Genomic DNA, 25,732 nt, shown 5'->3' with positions numbered 1-25,732 from the left:
AATCCCAAAGAAAGGCAATGCCAAAGAATGCTCAAACTACTGCACAACTGCACTCATCTCAAACACTAGTAAAGTAATGCTCAAAATTCTCCAAGCCAGGCTTCAGCAATACGTGAACCACAAACTTCCAGATGTTCAAGCTGGTTTTAGAAAAGGCAGAGGAACCAGAGACCAAATTGCCAACATCCACTGGATCATGGAAAAAGCAAGAAAGTTCCAGAAAAACATCTATTTCTGCTTTATTTACTAAGCCAAAGCCTTTGACTGTGTGGATAACAATAAACTGTGGAAAATCCTGAAAGAGATGGGAATACCAGACCACCTGACCTGCCTCTTGAGAAATTTGTATGCAGGTCAGGAAGCAACAGTTAGAACTGGACATGGAACAACAGATTGGTTCCAAACAGGAAAAGGAGTACATCAAGGCTGTATATTGTCACCCTGTTTATTTAACTTATATGCAGAGTACATCATGAGAAATGCTGGGCTGGAAGAAGCACAAGCTGGAATCAAGATTGCCAGGAGAAATATCAATAACCTCAGATATGCAGATGATACCACCCTTATGGCAGAAAGTGAAGAGGAACTAAAAAGCCTCTTGATGAAGGTGAAAGAGGAGAATGAAAAAGTTGGCTTAAAACTCAACATTCCGAAAATGAAGATCATGGCATCTGGTCCCATCACTTCATGGGAAATAGATGGGAAAACACGGGAAACAGTGTCAGACTTTATTTTTTTGGGCTCCAAAATCACTGCAGATGGTTGACTGCAGCCATGAAATTAAAAGACGCTTACTCCTTGGAAGGAAAGTTATGACCCACCTAGATAGCATATTGAAAAGCACAGACATTACTTTGCCAACAAAGGTTCGTCTAGTCAAGGCTATGGTTTTTCCTGTGGTCATGTATGGATGTGAGAGTTGGACTATGAAGAAGGCTGAGCGCCGAAGAACTGATGCTTTTGAACTGTGGTGTTGGAGAAGACTCTTGAGAGTCCCTTGGACTGCAAGGAGATCCAACCAGTCCATTGTAAAGGAGATCAGCCCTGGGATTTCTTTGGAAGGAATGATGCTAAAGCTGAAACTCCAGTACTCTGGCCACCTCATGTGAAGAGTTGACCCATTGGAAAAGACTCTGATGCTGGGAGGGATTTGGGGCAGGAAGAAAAGGGGACGCCAGAGGATGAGATGGCTAGATGGCATCACCCACTCGATGGACGTGAGTCTGAGTGAACTCCGGGAGTTGATGATGGACAGGGAGGCTTGGTGTGCTGTGATTCATGGGGTCGCAAAGAGTCAGACATGACTGAGCGACTGAACTGAACTGAACCAATCAGAAAGGAAAGGGCTTGGGAGAGAGCTCAGGCTGACTGCGACATGGGGAATACTCGGAAAGGGATCAAGCTGGAAGAATCACAATACCATAAATATTGATACAATCAGTGGAGAATGGAGAAGTCTCCAGAGTAAAAAATTCAAAGAACTTAAGGTTTCTGATAGGCTTATGGTTGAAACAGTTTGACATAAGGGGTTTTTTTTTTTGTTATATTATGTTCCTTAATCATTCAGGTTTTCACTTAGAATACATCTTCTTTTTATTTATTTTTTAGTTGAAGGATAATTGCTTTACAATGTTGTGCTGGTTTCTTCCAAACAACAATGAGAATCAGTTAACTATACATATACATATATATATATATATCTCCCCTCCCTTTTGAGCCTTCTTCCCACCCCCACCCCCAGAACAGACTATCTTTATTTAGACAGTCACTGCTTACAGAATATTTTTCATCATCTTAATAACATAATTTCATGGTTCCACTCTGCTGAAATGACACAGCCTAGATTCTGCTTAATGATGCACACCAGACGTGACTAAGTGTCTGTTTCGCTCACAAAACATGTGAGGAAGTAATACTATATTGGAAATCAGTTTATCCTATTACGTGAATTACAATGCACTACAATGGCCTATGACTTCAAAAAGTCACTGAATAAACATCTGCACTCACACAGTTTTTGTGTTCAAACACAAAACAATCAAGTAACAAGCAAATCATCTTCTACAGTAGGGAAATGATAACTATCACTTAAATCTCTGTAGTCAAGACTCTATAATGGGTTGAAATTTTCATTTAAAAATAGTCCAGGATTGAAGGAGCTTTAGTAACTAAAGTAAGTAAACAATTTGTTTAGTAACTAAACAACTATGTATAAACCAAGAAGACAGACATCAAATAATGACTAGACTGCTTTATTTTCATTATAAAAACTGCACAAAAGTAATGAAGATCTGTAGTATGAACACAGAAATATAATTATACTATACTAAGGGAAAGTTCAGCTATAAAACAGTTTGTATAATATTACTTTGTAAAAGGTAACTTTTATATAAACCTATGACTATATACAAGTATTTTAAAAAGAAACTCTGGAAGAATATGCATCAAAATGTTTAAAACAAAAAAACAAAAAAAACTTCAAGGGTATATACCAAAATATTAATAGTGGTTTATTTCGAAATAGTGCGGCTTCTATGTTTTCTTCTTAAAATTTTCCTGTTTTCTGAGTTTTATACAATTGCTTTTTATTAAAAAAAAAACAAAAAAGCAGCCCTTCCTTTGAGGTGGGCAGAAAAGTGAAAGCCACACTCCACAGCAAAGAAATGAAGCTGCTATTTTCAGTGGGACACATACACACACATTCCTCATTATAAAAAAATACTGTGACCAATATTTGAAAGCAAGACTACCAATAAGGAACACGAGATCTTCCCATTTCTAACATTATGTTATTCACACACTGGAACAACGTCTTAACACGTTCACCCTGTCCACGTGTACCTGTGCACACACCCACCTGAGAGCATTGAGAAGACCTTCTACACTGTTAGGAGGTTGGTCCTTAAGAACCTTGATACAGCCTTTCATCTAAGTAGAAAACGAAACAGAAAAGGGGAAACATTTAGTTTTCATCTAACATTCATTCTCAAAACAGTTAATACTTAAACCAGCTCCACACCTATGGCACTCATGAGAAATTACACACTAGAAATGTCAAAACAATTATTCTTAGAATAGGGGGAAAGAATCTACCCAAGTGTCATTTTCAGTTTGTCAATCAAAACTTTTTGGAAACCAAATCAGATGAACAGAACATACCAAACACATAATGAGAAAACTAAGGGTTTACTAAAGTAGGACTTTCTGGAAAAGGTGTTGAGTAGCCTTTTAAAGGATGGAATGGACACCCTAGTAAGAAAAAGAGGCATCCTCCAGGTAGATGAACCCAATAAAAAAAGTAAGAAAGCTCATCACATGCAGAGGGCTAAGGTGAATCGCACAGGGCAGTTCACAGAGGGCCTCAAAAGCCAGGAGGACTCAGGAGGAACTGATGGGGATAGCAGCAGAGACTTGTCACAGGCTTCACAGAAAGCGAACAACTCGATGAAAATGACCCACAAGGAAGATGAGCCTGGTTCCTGTGAGAAAGCATAGCATGGCAGAAACACCACAGGCTTTGAAAGCCATGGAGACGTGGGTTCAAAATCCAGGTACCGTTCACTGCTGCTGCTGCTGCTAAGTCACTTCAGTCGTGTCCGACTCTGTGTGACCCCATACCGTTCACTGGCAATTACATTAAGAAATTTCCCTAAACTTTCTTTCTCTATTAATACAGGGGAAATAACACCTACATCCTAAGAGTATTTTCAAAGTTAAATGAGAGAGCAAATGTTGAAATTCCTGGGACACAATAATGACTCAAAAAATGTTGATTTCTTTTTACATAGGACAGATGAAGACAAGAAGACTGATTAATCATCAGTTCTCTATACATGAAATGCCAAGAGTCTGTCAAAGGGTAACTGAAAGACAATTCTCAGTAAACACTGGTTAAAATTCTCATGAACCAGATGTGAGAGTGAGGGGAGAAATTACGAAGTAGAGAAACTGAGGCTACAACCACAAATTACGATGACTGGGAGGAGGAGGGACAGTATATAGTCTTCAGCTTTCTTCACTGGGGCACCTCTATTGGCTTTTAATATATACTTGAAAGTAAATCTTTTGTTTAAAAATGGCATTCAGTCAAAGGAAGAAAGGATACAATAAAAAGATTTTTTTGTTTCATTATTTATTTACATATATTGCCAAATATGTGGAAGTACCACGTTATGAATGAGGCTTCCCCACAAGGAGATACTCTAAAACAGTGCAGTTACCTTCAGTCATTCTATTCCACCTGTATGTGGGCTATAAGAAATACCATGAGAGAAGAGAAAACCAAAATACACCATTATCACAAACTATAAAACTAAATTTTGAGACAGAGTGTAGCCGGCCAGCTCTTTAAATAAAAGTCTATGGTTTCCACTTATGTTTGAAATTACTGGGAATTACATAAAAAACAAATACAACTTACATCAATTTTTGAAGTTTTGGCAAATGCTCCCACTGGATGCACGTGGTCATAGAGTATTATGACGCCCACCATTACCCTCAAGCAGAATGACACCGTCTCTTCATTTGTAAATCTGCTTCTGTATTCCCTGGAGGGTAGGAAACACAAAGGTGGGTGAGGCCCATCACAGACTCAAGAGCTGGCTGATGCTCAGTTACATCCTGTTGATGTATAAAAGGGACGCTGAGACTACACCCTCACCTTCTCTGCAACGAGATTCCCAGAGAAATAAGGGGGCGGAACAGTTATCACTTATACATCCTGGTCTCATATGCATGTTGGTATCTTGCCCCTTCTGCTCAGCAGAGATCAGACAATTTTAGAGAGATTAAAAATAGCCCCAAAGTAAAAGTTTGGGGATGGGTGCTTTGAAAGGCTGTCATCTCAATGTGATGAGAAAAGCCACTAGCTTAATAGAGAAAGTATTGGCATTTACAGACGTTAACTTCATCTATACATATTACTGTATTGCAGGCTTTTAATATTCTAAAATTCAATCATAGTCTTCTCTCAAATGGGAAAAAGGAAACAGCACTTTTTGTCTACGAGGAGGGCAGTATGGCATAGCAGAAAGAGTCCAGACCACAGTGGAGACACCCAAGCACGTGTGTGAGGTCAATCACCGTGCACAAGCCTCTTCACTCCCCAGGACCCTGCTCCAAATGTACTTTGTACATTTAACCAGAACCTACATTAAGCTGTGTAATTATTTTAATTTTGTTTATTACATACTTGGGATATATTTAATTCCACCTTCCAAATATAACATATTCATATCTTTGTCAATCATTTCAACAGGACTGTTAAAGTGAAAAAGATCAGCAAATACTCACGGTGTTTCAAGCATGACTCTGCACACACTAGCCATGGTGCTTAGACAATCTGTGGTATTTTCTATTGGTAAATTTTTATTCTGTAAAAGTGTACAGAGAACAAAAGAGTGATGAACAGCTATTACTTAAGAAAAATTTAAAACCTAGCATAACATGAAAAATTATCAACTTTAAAATCTGATTCCTCCTCTAAATTTTGTTTTAAAAAATGCACTAGAAAAAAAAATGCACTGGATTCTAGGTACTGTTCTAAGCTCTGAGGACACAGCTAGGAGCAAGACAGCTGAGATCCTCCCATCTCTCAAGAAGCCCTTATATTTGAGAGCTGGGCGGGAACAGCCATGACATGCAGATGAGGCCCCAAGAGACACGCGACACGTGGATTTGATCCTAAGGGCCCTAAGAAGTCGATTGGAGACCTTTCCCCCCTCCAAAAGCTATTTATTTTTAATTGAAGGAAAACTGTTTCACAATATTGTTGGCCTCTGCCATAGGTATACATGTGCCCCCTCCCTCTTTAACTTCCCAAACTGGAAACCTTTTACGCAGAGAAGAAGGGAACGTGATTTGGGTCTTAAGAAGACTACTTGGCTACACTCAGGAGACAGGCCCAGTGGGTCAGAGCATGGATGCAGAAATCCAGGTAGGAAGAGGTGGGGTGCTCCAGAGAGGTAGCTCGAGGTAGTAAAGGGTCAAGTCTCAGACTCAGGGTACACTTTAATAAGAAGACTGCCTTGTCTGATGGAGTGGATGTAGGGGTGAGATAAAGAAAGGAACTGGCAATGAAAACTCTTAAGTTATCTGCTTGTACAGTGTCAAGACCTCACTGTGGTCAGCAGACCACGGGGGTGTCGACTATCCATCCTAAGGGTGACTGCCGATAGGCGGCAGGTGTGTACACGTGGGTCTCAGGGGAGAGGACCAGACTCAGTGCATCTATCAAGCTTAGAGGGTCTGCAGTGGACTCACCGAGCCCATCCTATCTGGACACAGGCTGAAGAGGAATGCACAAAGCGTAACTTCCTAGGCAATGCCTACCTCTGATACAAACTTCGTTGTAGCATCACTTAAGGTTTTCAGCATTGGGGTTGCCTCAGCATAAAACAAAGACATTCGATTTGCCAATTCATTATTTACTTCATTTTCTCCTTCTGCCTGTGTGGAAAATAAGGACACTTAATATCAGCTCCTAAGTTATTAAAATAATATTATAAACGGACCTAGGCAAGGTGCCTAGCTAGTGCTTGCTAATCTATTAATAATAAATATGCTTACATTCTAGACCCTCAAATGTACACACTTACATTACCTTTAACAAGAAAAAGATTAAAATATAAAGAAATTTTTTTTCAAGATTAACTTCTTTAAAAATATTTTAAATGATATTAAGCCATTAAATGAAACTTGAATGGGCTGCCTGCTGTATACAAGAGACCATCTAAATGCCACAGAGGACAGAAAGATGACTATGACATCACACCCTATTAGGAGCAAGCAAGTATCCACATAGCTTATCTTAGCAACATGCTAAGAGATGAGGAATAAAGTGGGGGATGAGTAGAGGACTAAGACTGGGAGGAACTAAAACGGATGCATGGAAGGTCTAGGCTTTGGCACATGATGAGCAGGTACACAGGGCATTTCAACCAGTCAGGGGGCAGAGCATGCTTTCAAATGACTTGGCAAAGTGTAAATTCAAATAGGTCAGTGTAATAAGGGACAGCAATCAGTGAAAGGACACTGGAAGGGAAAGCTGGGGTCAGACTAAATCTTAGCTTCAGGTCATATTTTTCTTCTGTAGGTAATGGGAAGCCACTTAGCGTTAGAAGAAAGGAGTAACAATTAAGCCAATCTTCAAAATAAAGTTAACTATTGATGGCAGACTGTACCAAAAAGAAAGAGATAGATTATTTGCCAGAAAATAAGTTCTGCAGCTACAGAACAGTTGCCAAAAACAGTGGGAATTAGGCTCTCAACTGGGACAGCAGTACTAAGAGATGGGAAGGGGGGCAGTGAAGAATCTGAGAAAAATGGCACTTGACAGCGACTGAACTGACCTATAATTATTGAGAGCAAAAGGCTCTGCAAAGATGATTTCAGGGCCTTTGGTCTTGAATGATGGCAGGAGGGCCCTAACAGAAAAGTGGGTCATTTTATTTACTTTATTTTACATAGTGAGTATGAGAAAGACAGACAGTAAGGTCAGCCTCACAGAATAAACTGGCTTATGCAAAACCAAACAAATACATGTAACAGATGATTCATTAAAAGAAATCTTTCTTTTGATCCAGGCCTGTCTTAAGAGCAAGGACTTCATAAAATATTTACTCAATGGTCTCCTTTGGTTTTCTTTTTAAACTGGAAGACAATTGCTTTACAGTATTGTGGGGGTCTCTGATGATCCTTTCAGGTTTTTTTTTAACCTTTTATGCCACTTAACACTCCTCACAAACTTACATAGTATTTCTTCATTAAACTATCTACTTGAGGCCAGGGATGATCCTAGAAATTTTCTCTGCTTTTCATACAAATTAGCACAGTATTGGTCCACAAAATATCTAGAGAAAAAGATAGTATTTTTCTCACACTTAAGGTTGGCATTTGATGTCTAGGAGAAAAGAGTATTAAACAGCTTAAAACGAGACGTCGAGAGGCTAACAAGCCAGAAGAGATGCTATGCTAGCCGAGCAACAGGCTCAGAGCCATCTTCTCACACAGCGGTGTCAGACACAGACGTGCTTGGGGTCCAAGACCCCGCTCCCCTTCCTGCCAGGATTAGTGCTATTCCTATCCCGGGTCAACCTCTCCCCAAGAGTCTTCCAATCTAAGAACATGGGGACGAATAACTCATAACCACTAACTCATGAAACTCTTCTGCAGTTAAAACGAGAAAACAAAGAGAAATTTTCTATCAATGTTATACAGACAAAAAGCAGTTTTACTGAAGTAGCTGTGGAACAAAGAACCACGCAGAAAAATAAGTGAATACCATATGGCTTGCTACATTTTGCTCTTTCTTCCCACAGCTGTGGATGCCTGTAATTATTAACTTTACTACTATCTTTAGCTTTATCTGAATGAATAAGTGAATGAATAAAAGACTAAACTGAACAAATCGAGATCTGAATTATTAGTATTATGCCATAATTCAAGCTTCAACTTACTGGAACATTATTAATCCTCATGCGACTCAATGTTCTTCTGTAATAGCTGAAGTCATTCTGTATGGCAGGATTTGTCATCTAAAGAAAACATTTATAAAAGAAAAAGTTATTTACTAAAGGATAGTATAAAAATTAAATAAAGTATCTACTAGAGTTGTAATTAGTTAATTTACATTATCGAATTTGTAATACCACTTTAAGAACTAAACCCGTTACCATCCAAGATGATGACCTGCACTTAAATTATGTAACACTGTGCTTACGCACTGATTTGCTAACTGTCTCATGATGGACACAGAACACTGTGCACACTGGTTTTCAGTCAGTCAGTACACTGTCCTTTCTTCTCATTAATTTCAGGTAACATATGAAAAGGCTGCTCACCAAAAATGGTATTACCAAATAGACAAAAACAAAAAGGAATGTGTACCCACTCATTGTGGGTTATTACAATTAATATACAGGGCAGTCATCAAACAGACTAAAATTTTTATAAACAAACCATCTGTGCTCAAAGTATGACTAAAGGAGAATAGCTGTCTATGATGTAATGTTTATAAAATGCTGGAGTTGGGAATCCAGCTCTTCCGTTTTCTAAACAAGTTACATGAGGTGCTGGCAAGTCAGAGGACCTGCCTCATCGTTTGTTACTATGATAGAGCCTAACGTGGAATTAAGGTCTCCTGATACGGAATTTAATGCTTCTTTCTTTAAATGCACTCCTAGCAAAAATGATGTTAATAAGTAGATGCAGGCAAGGGGAGGGTATGAGAAAGACGACAAGGGAAGAAAGGAAAGAAGGAGAGGGGGAGGAGAGACAAAGAAAAATCAACATTTTTATATATTAATAGAAGAATGCTGGGAAAAAAACTGGGGATGAGCAGAAAAGAAAAATATTAGAAGATGTCAATATTGTTGTTTCAGAGATACTTTTTAAAATGAAGCTAAATGAAAACTGAATATTGAGCAATTTGTTGTTTGCTATGCTACACCAAAAAGCCTGCATAATTTTTAAATCCAGCTTTCCACTTTTGCTTAGGAACAGCAGACATCATTCCACCACATTTTAATAAGGGCTCCAGGCATTTCCTCCTAGTACTCATTGAAAGACGCATGATTTTCTTCTATAACAAGGAGGACCAGCAGGACAATCCTACCTTAAGTTCATCAAACCGGAGTGTAAAATGAAGAATTTCTGCGAACTGTTTAGCAAGAGCCTGCTCTCGCTCTAGATGCTGGGTGGGAGAATACGGGGTACTTGTCAAGGCTCCCAGAAGACCTCTTAACGCTGCTTCTAAAGAACAAAACATGAAGATGTTGTTTGTATCTATTTATTAAAAAGCAAGCATTTTTAAAATGTTTTGATTTCAATTTCCATAAAAATAAGGTTTCTTTAAAAGCTAGGTTATCTAAACATAACACTCAAACTGAGTACTGTTTACTAGAATAGAAACTCTGAAGTGACTAACTCAATTTCTGTAAACCCAAATTCAGAATCATGAAGAATGTGAATCTGAATGAAATACCAGGATCAAAGGACAAATCTTACATTATATTCACATTCTACACAGTGTTGATTTTTATGAAATGGTAACTGTGACTATGTCTTTTTTGGTGAAACTATGGTCAGTCATATCTGTATGTGGGTATGAATGAATTACCAACTTCACATACTTTGTGCTGTTTATTTATAAATACAAACTATCTTCTTTCAGCTATGAAAAGAAGCCAAATATGTGATTTAATAATTAGCTTCCTGAGTGTTGTACAGCTTCCTGTCTCAGGGCCATAATACAAAAATTCTAATTCATTACACAAATAAAATTGTCCCTTGAAACAACTGCTACTTTTGGAATGCCAGACTAATATTGTGTTTAAAAATGGAAATACTAAAAAATATATATATATATACATATTATATATATATATATATATAAATACTGATTTCATTTCAAAAAAATCCCAGAAATCAAACGAATACTGTTACATACTACAGAATCATACAAGGCTAGATTCTATTCAGAGAAAACAAAGTTTATAGAGTTAGATGGTGGTCTGCCATTTGTGAATAAATGCTAGATTAATCAAGATTATTTATTAATGAAAACAAGTTTATCTCACATCATCAACTTTTAAAAAACTGAAAAATTACCAACTCTACCATTTATTTTTTTTATTTGATCTACCCAATTATGAACTAATACCCATACTTGTGTACTTAACCTAGTCTGTCATTTAACTCTCACTGTCAACTATGACATGGGCATTACAGATGGATAAACTGAGTTTCAAAGAGGTCAGACTCCCAAGGGTATATTTCATAAGTGCCAAGTGCTTCTGACTTCACAGCCCTATTATTTCCACCATAATAAGCTGTTTCTCATATAAAATGACATTCTAACTAGCCTTCCATAATCTTATAAAATATTAAATTATTGATTAGTACCAATAGTAAGTACCCTTTATGCATCTATTATGTGCCAGGTACTGAGCTAGACACTATTTGTAATCCACACAGTACCTTCAAATGATAGTTATCATCCTTTTTTAATAGTAAGTTAAAAAATATACTGATGGTCTAATACATGTCAGGCACTGGGTACAACGATGAAGATGGACACACCCTATGCTCACACAGAGACTAATTACACAGAGAGAAGACAGACAACTTACTACAGCTGGGATATGTACTGAGAAGGGTATGGTACTGTGGAAAGGTGTGAAAATGGAGCTTCACCCAGCTGCAGACTCAGGGAAAGACCTGACTGAGTACATGACACCTGGACCGAGACTGGACTGCATGCTAAGGATGAGCAGGAGTCTGTAGACAGACAGGCAGGGAGCCCAACCCTGAGCTGAGAGGGGCACGACTGAGTAGAGAAACTGCAGGACAACAATGCAGGTGGAACAGAGAGGCAAGGAGGGGAGGAACCCAGGACTAAAACCATATGCACATCATCTGTGTGCCACACGAAGCACCCTGGCCCAACTTAGCATCCCTAGAGAAACTAAGCTGGGTAGTGACTTCATCAGGTTAGCATTTAAACTCCACTTCGGACTTCCCTAGTGGTCCAGTGGTTAAGAATCTGCCTGACAATGCAAGGGACTCCGGTTCAATCCCTGGTCCAGGAAGATTCCACATGCTGCAGGCAACTAAGCCTGTGAGCCACAACTACTGAGCCCATAAGCCACAGCTATTGAGCCTGGGTACACAGAGCCTGTGCTCCACAAGAGAAGCCACCGCAACAAGAAGCCCTAGGCACTGCAACTAGAGAAAGCTCTCAAGCAGGACCAAAGACCCAGCCAAAAATTAATAAAGAATTAAAAAATAAAAACTCAACTTCATCTGCAGCATGGAGAACGGAGTGTGGGAGTATAGATGACTTATCAAGTGGAGAAATAATGACAGATCAGGCCACAAAGTAGATCCAGAAGGGGGAACAAGGCCTGACTAGGAAGAGGAGGCCCCTTCAGAGAGACCAGAGCCATATATTCTCTTACTGCCAGCCATCCACTATCAAAGACCAGTCTGAATCCTCAGGAGAGAACCCAAAGGATAGAGACTGCAGGGGATCTGAAAGAGCCAAGAGAGATAACCACCATTATTGTGCACTTCAGAACCTTCTGAACAGGTTTTGGTGAATTTAGCCCACTGAAGAGGAGTCAACGTGCTGGACAGACTCATTCACTATAATCTCTGGAGGTGGCCGCTGTCAGCCCCTGGAACAGGAGGAAGACTAAGCAGACACAAAGCAGTTTGTGTACTGTCTGGACACACAACCTTCTCTTAGACAGCTGCCTCAACTGGGAAGGCCTCTGACCAAAACAAGCAAATACAGGATGTTTCTTAGTCAGCAAGGTTAAACCATGTTGGCAAAGCTCAGGATCTTTCAAATTAGTCAAGTGGTCCCTCTCCTGGAGTCCAGCCCATGGCTGATCTGTAGTGCTCGAGCCAAGCAACCTTCTCTTTGAAATTCTGAAGGACCACACGCATCTTCACAGTTTGTGTGGTGCTCCGTGTGCTGTGTGCGGTGTTTACCCTCATCTCTGGCTCGACAGCGCGGGAGAGAAGAGACAACAGAGGTTACGTGCACTTAAAGCAGAGGGCTCAACTCACTGGAGGTCCAAGTAGGACACTGAAGCTCACAGAATTTAAATGATGGAGCCAAGAGCACACAGCTAATAACCACAAACACCAGAATTCAAACACAGGGCATTAGGCCTTGAAAGCCTAAAATCTATTATTATTGCTTCTCCTAAACATCTAACTAATATTTCATATATCAGACGCATGTATTCATTAATCCATCACTCGCTCACTCGTTCAACACTGAGTTCCTATCACACGCAAGCAAGGATATGCATCCTGTCAGCAAGGAAACTGGAAACATGAACCATGTTACCAGCCAAGAGATGAGGAGTAAACCACCAGATCTTAAATGTACTTTGTTCACACCTTTACAGAAGTCCTAGCCTATACAACGAAGGTTCAAGGCTTCCACGTGACAGAATGAAAAACCGAGAGCTTTTTGCTACTACCTGTGTTACTACAACCTCTGATGAGATGGAACACAGCACTTGTGCCAAAACACACACCACTCACCTGATGTAATTCCAGTAGTTAAAATATGAACGTGTAAACCTCCCTGGTTTGACCTATTTTATAATTATTCTTTTTTTTCAATTGGCAAATGCTAAGAGACCAATATGAACGTGAGAAGGATCTATGCAGCATCAAAAGCATTTAAACTTCAAAAGCAGCTGGGAACTAGCAATACACAAGAAAACTCTTATTTAAAGTAGCAGTGGTACTACTGAGAAGTAGAACTACTTACTTAAAGTAGTAGTGAAGACAACCAAGAGGAAAACACCTAGGCCCCCTGAGGTTACAAAGCTGTGGATTACATAAGATACTTGACTGAAAGAACTGACCGCTATGCTTGAGGAAAATAATTGATAATTCTTACTTCTATAAGAAAAGGACAATTTACGCAAACGCGTCTATCTCAACTATTACTTGTCTTTGCATTTGACAGCATGTACTGCATCTAAGGAAAAATAGCAATTCTCTTACTTTTTAAAAAATACAGACATTGGAAAAAAAAAACAAACAGGATTTCAACTTTGAAGCAGAGGTTGACACAATGGCCAAGCAGTTTACATAAAGACATAAAGAGAGCAAGACATAAAAACCAGGATGCAGTAGAGACCCACTGCAACTAGAAAGCACACACCTTAACTAATGGACACAGTCGCTTTGCCGTTTAGCTTTGCCAACTGAGAGGAAAGATCAATTGAACAGTTGTTGCCTGATCTACTGATTTTTCCAAAGCAACCAATTAAGACACATACACACAAAACACAAACAATTACCAATTTTAAAATGTGGGAATTAATTAGGAAGTTTTAAAAAACCACGTGGGCAAAACAAATTATATCTCGGGTCTAAATTTAGCTTATAAGCCCCCAAATGGTATCACCAACTCAATGGAGGTGAGTATGAGCAAACTCCAGGAGATGGTGATGTATAGGGAAGCCTGGCATGCTGCAGTCCATGAGGTCACAAAGAGTTGGACACGACTGAGCAACTGAACAACCGTCTTCTATCTTACAGTACTAGCTTTCTTATTAAATTGTATGTACTCATTTAGGATATATAACATATTTATATGATTCAAAAAGTAAAACTATATAAACACATGTAAAAAGCTTAAACTGAAATACTTCAAACTTCTGACACAATCTACACCGGTTCCCACCCCATGCTCCCAACTTCACAAAGTAAGAGCTCTTCCAATTTACACAAGCAGCTAAATGGCTAAATCTTACCTGGTGTCTCTTCCTTCTTCAAGAAAAAGAACTCCAATTCTACTTATTCACTGTATTAAAGGCACAATTCTGATCTTGGAATAATTTTTCCCATACAAGGGAAAAAGCATACCGTTCTGAATTCTTTTTACTTAATAACTCCCTCAGTAACTTCACTTATACCATTAGCTTCCTAGTTCTCATCGTGTTGAGTTTTAGGTACATGGATTTGCATGGATTTGATTAATCTTAGGAACACAAAAATCTAAATCACTGAGGAGACTGAGAATTAGTTGCCACACATGGGAAAGGATTTGCTCCAGAGCTGGAAAGGAATTCTACCAGCAGTTCTCACAATAGAACACGTTAGGCTGCAAAAAATTGGAAATCTTCTTATAGAAGTTTTAATTTGTTGAGGAAAATGGTCTAAATAACTTAAAAGACCTAGCTGAACAGGAAGACAGCAACATTAAGCTATAATCTTATAGTCTACCAAGCTGCTTTACCTATGAGACATATACATTTAGCAGTGTGAACATGAAATCTTGTAAATAGCTTCCAGTATCAATAATCTCCTTTTTCACTGAGGAAGTCATAATGATAAAACTTTCCACTTACCTAACCTCTGAGAAAATTCGTAAAATTTCTTTAATTTGCCTACTAGTGGAACAACTGCACCCCATGCCTTCTCTTGTAACTTCTCGTCTGCTGGATGCTGGATTGCCTTCAAAATCCAAAGAATAAAAATAATCAAGATTTATTTAAAAATCATAACAGTATTATTTTTACATTAAAATACAGGTTTTGGCAAACACAGGAAGTCCTGGTATAGTCTATGACACTCAGTATAATGGATCTAGGAGAGCTGAAACTGGCCTTCTCAACTCCAAGGGTACTTTAAACCTAGTATAATAGTTTTCATCACCCTTGCAATGGATATGGATAGAAGAGATTAAACAAATGACACAATGTATGTTTGTCAGGTATATTATGTCTTGATACCTGTTAGAATCTAAAATTTAGACTCTCAAATTTAGAACCAAATAAAGATACCATTTTATATTTTTTCCCATATCACAGACAAGCTTTCTTAGAAATTCTTTAAGAACTGTTTTAGTGGATAAAAGGAACAAAAAAGGAAGGTGATAAATGAAATAAGACCCAATTCTGGGGAAAAGGCTAATACACTCTCAATAATTCAAATTCCAAGGTCCAACCTAGCTTTAAAAAAGCTATCAAACACTGAAGAACCTAAATCAACCTGAAAAATATGATTTAGAAATTGTTACTTATCCCTTCCCTATAACTAAAATCCTATTCTGGAATCTAAATTTTTTAGGTTTTCTTGAAGAAGGTGAAAAAGTTTCAAATGTGAAAGAGGAGAAAATAAAACATAATATAGAGACTCTATTGTAAATATGAATATGCACTTTCTCTGCCCAGTCTTCCAAGTTATTGAGCAATCATTTGTAAGTACAGAGGGCTATTCCCAAAGAAATGTATATTATTGATTTCCTCTTTCTCTTGCTCACAGATGCTTTTCTTCACCTTTTTTCCATAACCTGGTCTGCTTTTTCTAACATCTTCACATGAGCTAAACATTCCATCTGAAAGGTGAAGCGCCTGTTTACATCATCATCAGAAGACAATGGTACATTCAGATTTTCCCAAGACACTAGTACTCTGACTCCATCCATATAAAACCAGAAAGAAACAAAACGGAAACTTGACAGATTTAGAAGATGCTTCAGATAAATTAGCGACAAGCTAAATAAGTGGGCTGTATACACTGTTTAAACAAATTGCTTTATAAATAAGTTTGTCATTATATTCAATCTTTTTTACATAAACAAATAGGAGTCTGAAATGAATCTCTTATGTGACTATTTAGAAATAATGTTATGTTAAAGAAAACTGGACTTTACAACATGTAACAATCCTTATTTCACATTATGTTAATATGACTATTTCAAAGGGACTGTGATATTATTCTGATGTGCACGAAACAATCCTTTTAGCCTTTAAGCCAAATCTCAATGGTTTTATATCAAGTAGTAAAAACTTGTTCATTTTATTATTTGGGGAATAAGCAAACAGATAAAAATTTAAAATTTATTTCTTCTCTTCAGAAGCCTATCCAATCTCTCTTGCAAGGATTTAAACACGATTTTCTAAATACCAACTCATTCTCATAATATTAAAATGCTCCAGCAAATGTCACCCACTGTCAAGACTGAACAGAATTAACTATTTCCCTGGGTGTGCCTTGCATGGATTTAAAACCGAAGACACTGGCTGCTCTTTTATGACAACTGTTTTTGGTTCACCTTATACTTGTGACTCTCCTCTCAGAGCAGTTCCACTGCTGTTAGATAACATTTTTGACACAGCACCTATATCATAGTCCAATGTGGAAAAGGGCACTTGGTGAGATGACAAGTCTTTTTTAAAAAAAAGTGATGGCCACCATTAAAAAAAATAACATGCAAAGTGCTATGGCAAAAGAGTACAGGGAAGCAGATTACTGGGATTTGAAGGCAGGCTAGGAACTGAGCAGGAAAAGAAAAAAAGAAGTGCCCGGTTCCTGACAAAGACAAAGGCAAGGAACTGTACATGTGTAAGACATTAGGGAAACAAGCCGTCCAGTGTAGGGGAGGTCGAAGAGCAGAAGCGGGCGAGGCTGTCAGGGAGGAGGCATTATAACTCTTATTTTCAAAGATGTTAAAATGTTTGATGCATCAAAACATTAGCAGCAAGTTCTTATTTCCCTCTCTAGTGGTTTATTCTAGAGAATAAGCTGTATTTAATAGATTCTTTTTTAAAAAAATTATCTTATTTATTGATTTGACTGCGTTGGGTGTTAGTTGCAGCACACGGGATCTTTGCTCTTAGCTGTGGCATGTGGGATCCAGTTCCCTGACCAGGGATCATACGCAGGCCCCCTGCACTGGAAGCACGGAGTTTTAGCCACTGATCACCAGGGAAGTCCCTAGATTCTGTCTTAAATCAAATTTTATTCACCTTTAGAGTCATGTTTAATAAAGTGCTACTTAAACAAATACACATATATATATATAATTCACCTCATTAGCATAGTAATATCAGTAAACTCTCAGTCTATGTTCTATGTGTCAGTTTCTATGTGTCTCTTCTGATAGATTATCTAACTTTATCCTCAAAACAACTCTATGAATTGTTTCCAAATTTTTGCTATGATGAATAAGTCAGCCATAAAGATTTTTACATTTATCTCCCCCCTTGAATGATAGCCTTCTTGAGAGTATTTTCTAAAATTAAATATCTGACAGAAGAGTACAGATAATTTTATAGATCTGATTTTACACCTTGTCAAACTGACCTCCAAAAAGATAATGATTCTACAATGCCACTTGCATTGATTAAGACTGTTTCTTTAAAAAGAAACAAAAAAAACCCATTTCTTCATAAACCAACCTCCATTAAACACTCTGTTATTCTATTACGTTTTCTCAAAAGGTAGAATGGTTGTTCTACTAAGTCAATAAAGTCTTCACACTGACCTATGACAGTTTCAGTAGTCACATTTGTTCTTTTACATTAGATTTATACTCAGCTTTGATATGTTTCAGTTCAGTTCAGTCACTCAGTTGTGTCCAACTCTTTGCGACTCCATGAATCGCAGCACGCCAGGCCTCCCTGTCCATCACCAACTCCCAGAGTTCACTCAGACCCACGTCCATCGAGTCGGTGATGCCATCCAGCCATCTCATCCTCTGTCGTCCCCTTCTCCTCCTGCCCCCAATCCCTCCCAGCATCAGAGTCTTTTCCAATGAGTCAACTCTTCACATGAGGTGGCCAAAGTACTGGAGTTTCAGCTTTAGCATCATTCCTTCCAAAGAAATCCCAGGGCTGATCTCTTTCAGAATGGACTGGTTGGATCTCCTTGCAGTCCAAGGGACTCTCAAGAGTCTTCTCCAACACCACAGTTCAAAAGCATCAATTCTTCGGTGCTCAGCTTTCTTCACAGTCCAACTCTCACATCCATACATGACCACTGGAAAAACCATAGCCTTGACTAGATGGACCTTTGTTTGGCAAAGTAATGTCTCTGCTTTTGAATATGCTATCTAGGTTGGTCATAATTTTCCTTCCAAGGAGTAAGCATCTTTTAATTTCATGGCTGCAGTCACCATCTGCAGTGATTTTGGAGCCCCAAAAAATAAAGTCTGTCACTGTTTCCACTGTTTCCCCATCTATTTCCCATGAAATGATGGAATCAGATGCCATGATGTTCGTTTTCTGAATGTTGAGCTTTAAGCCAACTTTTTCACTCTCGTCTTTCACTTTCATCAAGAGGCTTTTTAGTTCCTCTTCACTTTCTGCCATAAGGGTGGTGTCACCTGCATATCTGAGGTTATTGATATTTCTCCTGGCAATCTTGTTTATAAAACTTGAAATTCACAGAAATGGTTACATGCTTTCATTTACTGAAATCGTAAGGTTTTAACTCAAGCCAGGGATACTGGCAAGAGTAGTTTTCTTGCATTTATTCTTCAATAGTTACTAACTGCTTACCAAGCACTGTACTAGGTGCTGATAACACAAAAATAAGAAAGAAACCTTCCTCAAGCTAGAAGGCTGAAGAAAAAGACATCATATATCAGTGATTTTTTTTAAAAAAAAGTGGTGGCTACCGTTAAAAAAAAAAATGTGCAAAGTGCTATGGCAAAAGAGTACAGGGAAGCAGATTATTGGGATTTGAAGGAAGGATAGGAACTGAGCAGGAAAAGAAAAAAAGAAGTGCACGTTCCAGAAAAGAACAAAGGCAAGGAATTATACATGTGCAAGACATTCGGGAAACAAACAGTCCAGTTGGGAGAGGTAAGAAGAAGAATAGAAGCAGAAGGTCAGGAAAAAAATGAAACAACAAAGTGTGAGCTATGCCTTCAAGAAACATAATGAGAAAAAAGAGACAGAAGGTTCAGAGGCCAGGGAGTTTCTTTGGGTAGTACAGGACACCCGAGTGTATGTGTGCATGCGTGAGGAAGAACTCAGTAAAAGAAAAAGATGCAATTAAGAGAAGGAAATTCAAAGAGAAAAGTTTCAGAGGAGGGTGGAGAACAAAGGTAGAGAAGTTAGTCTTAGTAAGAAGTAAGGACACAGCTTCTTCTGGGGGAAAAAAAAATAAAAGCAACAGAAAAAGAGATGGATGAAAACCTGGATAATTTCAGAGGTTTGGGAGAAGAAAGCTGAGGGAGACCACACCACACATTTACTCTCTGGTGGCGTCAGACACAGTTGACGGGGTCCAGATCACAAAGATGGTTTTGGTTTTCTCCTAGAAAGCTTAGGAGGAGCAGAAAGATAGACTGGCAGAACAGAAAAGCCATAGAATGCTTGATGGTCTCCCCTCCAAAAACAGTATGAACAGCACACCCATGGATACTGTAAATTTCAGGTATGAGAGTAAACCAAAGGAATTCTCTTTAATATATATAAATTACGTAGTTATAGAACCTTGTATTGTTTACCCTTATATCACTGCAACCACTTCTGAAATAATGCAAGTAATCTTCCTTTAAATAACTCTGACTATGGAAACAGACAACACAATACAGGAAACAATAAAGATTAAAAAGAGGGACAGGAATTTTCACCTCCCGTATTTCATGGCCAGCTCCTCTATACGACTGCAAGTCCTCCAGGATGCCTTCTGCATCTTTTAGAACCACATTCACCTGGTTATAAATTTCCTTCTCAGACTCTGTCGGCTGGGCATCTAAACAGCAGGAAAGCACAAGAAAATTTACAGTCAATGATTTTTTTAAGTACATGTATAATAACTCAAGTATTAAATAATCCAATTTTCTAAAAAGTTGGTTTGACGTAACATTTTTTCCAATGCTAACTTCATACTTCTTAAAAAGACTGATCATTTTTCCATAGTTCTGCATTTGAATAACTAGCCTCAAGTTGGTAAATATCATAGAGAAGCAAGGAACACCAAACATTATTATTCAAGTTACAAATCATGACGTGTTATATTAAACAAATGAGAGTTGTAACTCAAAAATTTTAATTGTCAGTGTATACTCACTGTTTCTACCATACTCGCCACTAATAGTAATAACTGTAAATCCATGAATAGCCATCTATTTAACTCAACAGAAATGAAAGGCTAACTAATGTACCTGGCTCATCTACAGTTTAAGACATAAACTACTTTCCTATAAAGTTCACTTTAATGACAGAGTTTTGATATAAAAAATTAGAAACTAAGAAAAAAGACTTTAGTGGTTCTAAAAACCACTTTATACTCTGACCAGTGAACTTCTCTTCTGATGAACAAAAGGTGCAGATTACTATGCAGAGGAGTTTGAGTTATGAAAGGACTCCAGAATTACTAGGCTACTAAATACTAGATACTTTAAGATACAATATTTTCACTGAAATTTTGAACTATTAATGCAAAAACTGAGTTTCTATATACTTGGGACCGAGTGAGAAGAAAAATGAAGGAGGAATTATAAAAAGCATAGTTAGGAACACAAACATATGGGCACTTCCACCATGTGTGGCGTTAGCCACAAAACATAGGTTTCAATAGATGAGTAATTCTGGATTTCTCTGTTAAGGCCCGAGGTGACAAAAATCCTGTTTTTAATACCCTAGTCATTTGTTTTGCTAAGGATAAATCTTTTTTATTCAATACATTTGATTTTTGGTGGGGGGAAATGAGAGAAATGGATGTTCTGTGAGGAATCTGAGTTTTCATAAATCTTTCCCACTAGACTATATTCAAAGACTACAAACAAGGCAAAAAGCACTTAAAATAATAAACATTATGATTACCATAATGTTTTAGAGAGCAATTGTGGTGTCAGAATTCCTCCATGTTAAAATTTTCTCTTATACTCTGGAGGGTAGGGGAAGCAGACCAAATTTATAATATGAATTAAGAACATTTCTCATAAATATTATTTACCAATCATATAATACTAGAACCTAGACTTTTCTGCACATACTCCACCTTCCCATAAATACACAAAGATCTATTTATTCCTTTCCTTAAAAATTTTTTAAAAACTTAGTTCACACACAAAACTAGAAGTCCAGGTGCCTAAAACCTGGAACTTTACTTTGTGCTTAAGGCAAGTCATAATTCAATTTCCTTTATTAAACTTGCCAACTAGTCAAAAATATATCATTTATATTCTTAAATCAACAATTACAGTACCAAACTTTAATTTCAACATACTTAAGACAGTACTACAGCAACAGTAAGAGTAACATTCACATGCAAAGCCAACTTAAGAATTTGTGTTCCCAAGTCTGTTTCCTTGTTTTGAAACTCTCCTTTCAGAAGTCATGTATTTTTTTTTTTTAATGAAACTGCTATGACAAATTACACAAGAGGAATCGACTGAAAAATTTATAAGACTCTGTGTCCAAAGCTATAATGGTATTACCAGGAGCATTACTGATATTATAGCTAAATGATTTTTTAAAAATCAGAGTTTGTCATTTAGCGGTAATATTTTTTCATTTAGCCAGACCATATTCTCCAGTCATAATTAGACACACACTAAAAAAAAAGTACACTTCAGTTATAACTTTTTATACTTACACCAGAAGCAGCAGAGAAAAATTTTACATGCAAAAAACAGCAGTTTTATACTTTCCATATGAAACTATGAAACTACAGACATAACATCAATAGTAGACACGTATCATAATTTGAATTCATGAAGTGGGAATTCATGACAAAAGACAATATTTTGACTGTTATATATTAAAAGATATTTGTGAAGTTTGAAAACACTAAACTATGTATTTTGGGTGTGGTGACTAGCTGTTAACAGAAAAACATGACACTGAGAATTATATACAAAAGAAATATTATCAAGGAGATTTAAATAGACCTTGGAAGTGGTTAATCATTATTAAAGGTTTAATAAGTACCAAGAAATTTAAAAATAAAGGAGAAGATTCCAGTTTCCCTTAAGGGTGGAAAAATACCCAGCACCACACTGATTAAACATTTTTAGACTGTCACAGCAAAGTCACATTGATAATTTTGAAAGCTGCTGAAGACTGCTGCAGAAATGAAGACAGACAGAAAAGAGCAGACAGGTAAGCACTGCTTTACTGACAGCAAGTCATGCAAAAGGCGGAAATACTCGGGAGGGGAAAGGACTGCATAAAATAAGGCATTTTTCCCCAAAATGGGATCAACCAAGACTTGTCACTTTGATTTTTCATAGCAAAAAATGAAAAATTTAATTACTTGAGGAAAAACATATCACTTAGCCAATTAACAAAAGGACATTCATTTGATTGCAAAATGCTATCTACTACTGAGAGTAGGCATAGTGATTACTCATCAAGCTTAGTTTTAAAAGCTGTTCAAGGGAAATTAAAGCATGTTTCAGTTGCTCTTACTATTTGAGGGTAGAATTAATTATTTTAATAATTTCACACCAGTTCCCTACTGAAGAGTCATTGAAAATAACTGCTAAAATTGACGTTGTTATGGTACAGAGGCAAAGATGAGTTACAAAAGGAAAAAAATTTTAAGTCACATAAAAATTGTAACTGTGACATAAGAGGTCTTTCTGCTTTAATCTCATTCATTCACACAGTAAATATTTATAATCCCACTGAGGTAGGGTATGTACAGTACATCCCACTGTTCAGAACATAAACTTAGTACCTAGTAGATTTTCAATGATAAATAATTGTTGAATGAATGAGAAGGTACAGATTTATAAAAATGCCTCCAGCATGTGTTAAAGAAGGCTATTATGCATTTTTATATCTAAACAAAACAACCCTATATCATTTTAGAAAAATAAATATAAGAAAATGCCACCAGAAATTTCAAGTACAGGGCAAAAGCAACTGAAAATATATAAAAGGTAAAATGGAAAAACAAGAGACTAAGAGAGTGGGTACTATCAAATTATTTTTTGACTTGGGGGAGAGGGGGACAGGAAACACAAAAGACACAAGAATTCGAAGAAATGCATGACTAAGTGGAAAGGCTCTATAACAAAGAATTAGAGAAAGTAAGAGTCTATTTCTCACAAATAACCACCTATATTTACTCTTCTATTCGGTCTACCTGGAGTTACACAATCAAGGTTAACTAATGAATACTGAACTTCTGTGATCATGAAGCACCTTGCTAAGGCTGGGAAGGGACATAAAAATAAAAGTCCCTCTTCTCCCAAGAGACAACTGCGTGAACTAATACACATAGTAGTTACTCAGGCTAAAGATCTGTCATTAGAATGGGCTATAAATTAACAATGTCATTATAAAATAAGAAATTTCAAGAACTAGAAGAGGCTGTATAGGCCCCGATTCAGTGCTTTTAATGTGCTGTCATTAGCATAACTTGGCAAATTTTATGGGGCAACTCTGGACTCACATATTAATTAAACCACTATTCTTAAAATAAAATCATATAGGGATAATGTTTTAAGAAAAAGACCTTCTTTCTAGTACCTCGAGTAGATAATACGCTTCACTGAACACAGAATGTCATTTCATGCCTTAAGGCTTTTTTTAAAAAACATGTTCCTTTTTCTCCACAACATCCTGCACTAAATTATCATCAAACATTCTCATCACCCGTCACAATCCAACTCTAATATCACCGTCAGGAATTCTCTCATCATGTCCAATCCACTCATAGGTAAAGTTAATCCCTTTCCTGACCTATATACTTTGAATGATGTAAATAATTAGCTTGCATTTCTATCTATTCTACTGGATTGAGAACTCCCCAAAGGTGAGGGTTGTTTGTTAGTTATCTTGGCATCTCCAGTACCTACTGGCTCGCACACACGAGGCAAGCTGAAGCGAAACACTGTGTGTGTGCAAGCACATATATTAAGGGGTAGTGATGTACTGTAAAGACAGTCTTCATTTTGTAAAATATAGGGGTCCATTAAATCATAGTTCAAAATTACTAGAATAGTTCATTTTTATACAGCTTGATGCAAAATGCCAATGTATCTGTCTGTTTGGTACTGTTTCTATAGCTGCCCAACCATGGAGAACTAGGTAGGCTTAACTAATTAAAATGATGGTAAGAGTAAAGCTAAATTATTCTGGTAACCTAAACATTACAGTTTATCTAGAAATAAATAATGTATTAAACACTGTTTAATAACAGAGTATGACTTTAATCTCATCAACCTATGAACTGGCAAATCAACTGTGTTGGCAATTTTGAATCTGGTATAAAACAGTTAAAAAGAAAGGAAGTTTCAAGGGGTCACTACAGTAGCTGAATGATAAAATACACTTTTACAAATGCACATTTCCAAAAAGAAGATAAATATGCAGATGGATGAGAGGTAAAACTGATTAAGACAACTCTGATGTTAGATTCAAAAGAAAATATATTTACAAAATGTAACTAAGAATTAACAGGGACAAACTCTGACCTAATTTGCAGTCTGTTTTCACTACATTTCATTTACAGGTTACCAGTAAGTGTCAAAAGTTTTACATTGGCTGATATAAGCAACAAATACTTAGTTTATATCTGCCTTTAGGAACTTCACACTTTATATGTAGTTCTTCACTGTTGGTTATTCTTGCAATTAATTTTAACCTTTTCCTGCTACTACATTAGCTATTTAAAATTTAAGGATCATGATCCAAACCCTCACAGATTAGAAAACCAGGATCAAATAATCTTTTGAAAACTACAGTAAATTCATGCTTCTCACTTGACCACAACATAACGCTAGGTTTATAAAAAGATCAAGTGCCAAGTCTTGAACAAGATCTTGACTATATCAAAGCCAAGATTCTGCAAATGTAAGGAACTTGAGACAAAGATAATAAGGAGACAGGATAGCAGAAAAATATACAACAGCAAGTTTGAAACAGATGCAAGTAAACTAAAATACAGCTCTAATGTAAGCTGCCTCATCTGAAAGAATAATCCTCAAATCAGCAAACTGCTCAATATCCCCAAGCTGATTAAAATTCATGCTACACATGCATTTAAAATAGCAGTGTTAAATTGTTGAGAAGGGTCAAGAAAACTATCATTCAATAACATCGTTCCCTAAAAACCAAACAACAGGTCCTGATGTTGACATGACTACTCTTCATTAGCCTGCAGAGTATGCAAACTGTCAGTACGAAACATCAGCAGGAATGTAATAAAAGCGGAAAAATATCAGAGGCCACAGACTGCCCCATTAAATGGAGACAAACTATAAATTAATGTGCTCATATGATCTGTCCTCCTTTAAAGAAAAAAAAAAAAACAAATTATTCATAAACTAGAATGAACTGTATAACATCACATAAACTGAAGTTGATGGAAAAAAAATGCAACATCTCTGGGGGGACTTACTTAAAGGATTTGTTTTAAAAATCATAAAATGTCTTAAGTTTGTAAAACTCTGTTCAAATGTTTTAATCTCAGATGAAAATGCAAGTGGTAACGTGATTTATAACCT

General features: G+C 37.2%; 1 protein-coding gene across 18 annotated transcripts in view; it reads right to left on the bottom strand.

Annotated features, from left to right (window-relative positions):
- CYRIB (CYFIP related Rac1 interactor B) overlaps positions 1-25,732 on the bottom strand; it is a 147,762-nt gene that overhangs the window by 5,333 nt on the left and 116,697 nt on the right. For 17 of the 18 annotated variants that reach the window (XM_059893173.1, XM_059893172.1, XM_059893175.1 and 14 more), the window contains 8 exons: positions 19,901-20,022; positions 14,883-14,988; positions 9,614-9,750; positions 8,457-8,534; positions 6,331-6,447; positions 5,293-5,372; positions 4,421-4,547; positions 2,858-2,928 (listed from right to left, as the gene is read on the bottom strand). In XM_059893173.1, coding sequence (XP_059749156.1) covers positions 2,858-2,928; positions 4,421-4,547; positions 5,293-5,372; positions 6,331-6,447; positions 8,457-8,534; positions 9,614-9,750; positions 14,883-14,988; positions 19,901-20,022 — 838 coding nt within the window. Of the gene's footprint in view, positions 1-2,857; positions 2,929-4,420; positions 4,548-5,292; positions 5,373-6,330; positions 6,448-8,456; positions 8,535-9,613; positions 9,751-14,882; positions 14,989-19,900; positions 20,023-21,095; positions 21,160-25,732 lie in introns of all 18 variants that reach the window. The other variant, XM_025001491.2, reaches the window with a different exon arrangement.

The sequence above is a fragment of the Bos taurus genome, chromosome 14, assembly GCF_002263795.3.
Source record: "Bos taurus isolate L1 Dominette 01449 registration number 42190680 breed Hereford chromosome 14, ARS-UCD2.0, whole genome shotgun sequence".
Taxonomy (NCBI): domain Eukaryota; kingdom Metazoa; phylum Chordata; class Mammalia; order Artiodactyla; family Bovidae; genus Bos; species Bos taurus.
The sequence above is the reverse complement of the archived record's forward strand: the minus strand, read 5'-3'. Positions and strand labels throughout refer to the sequence as shown.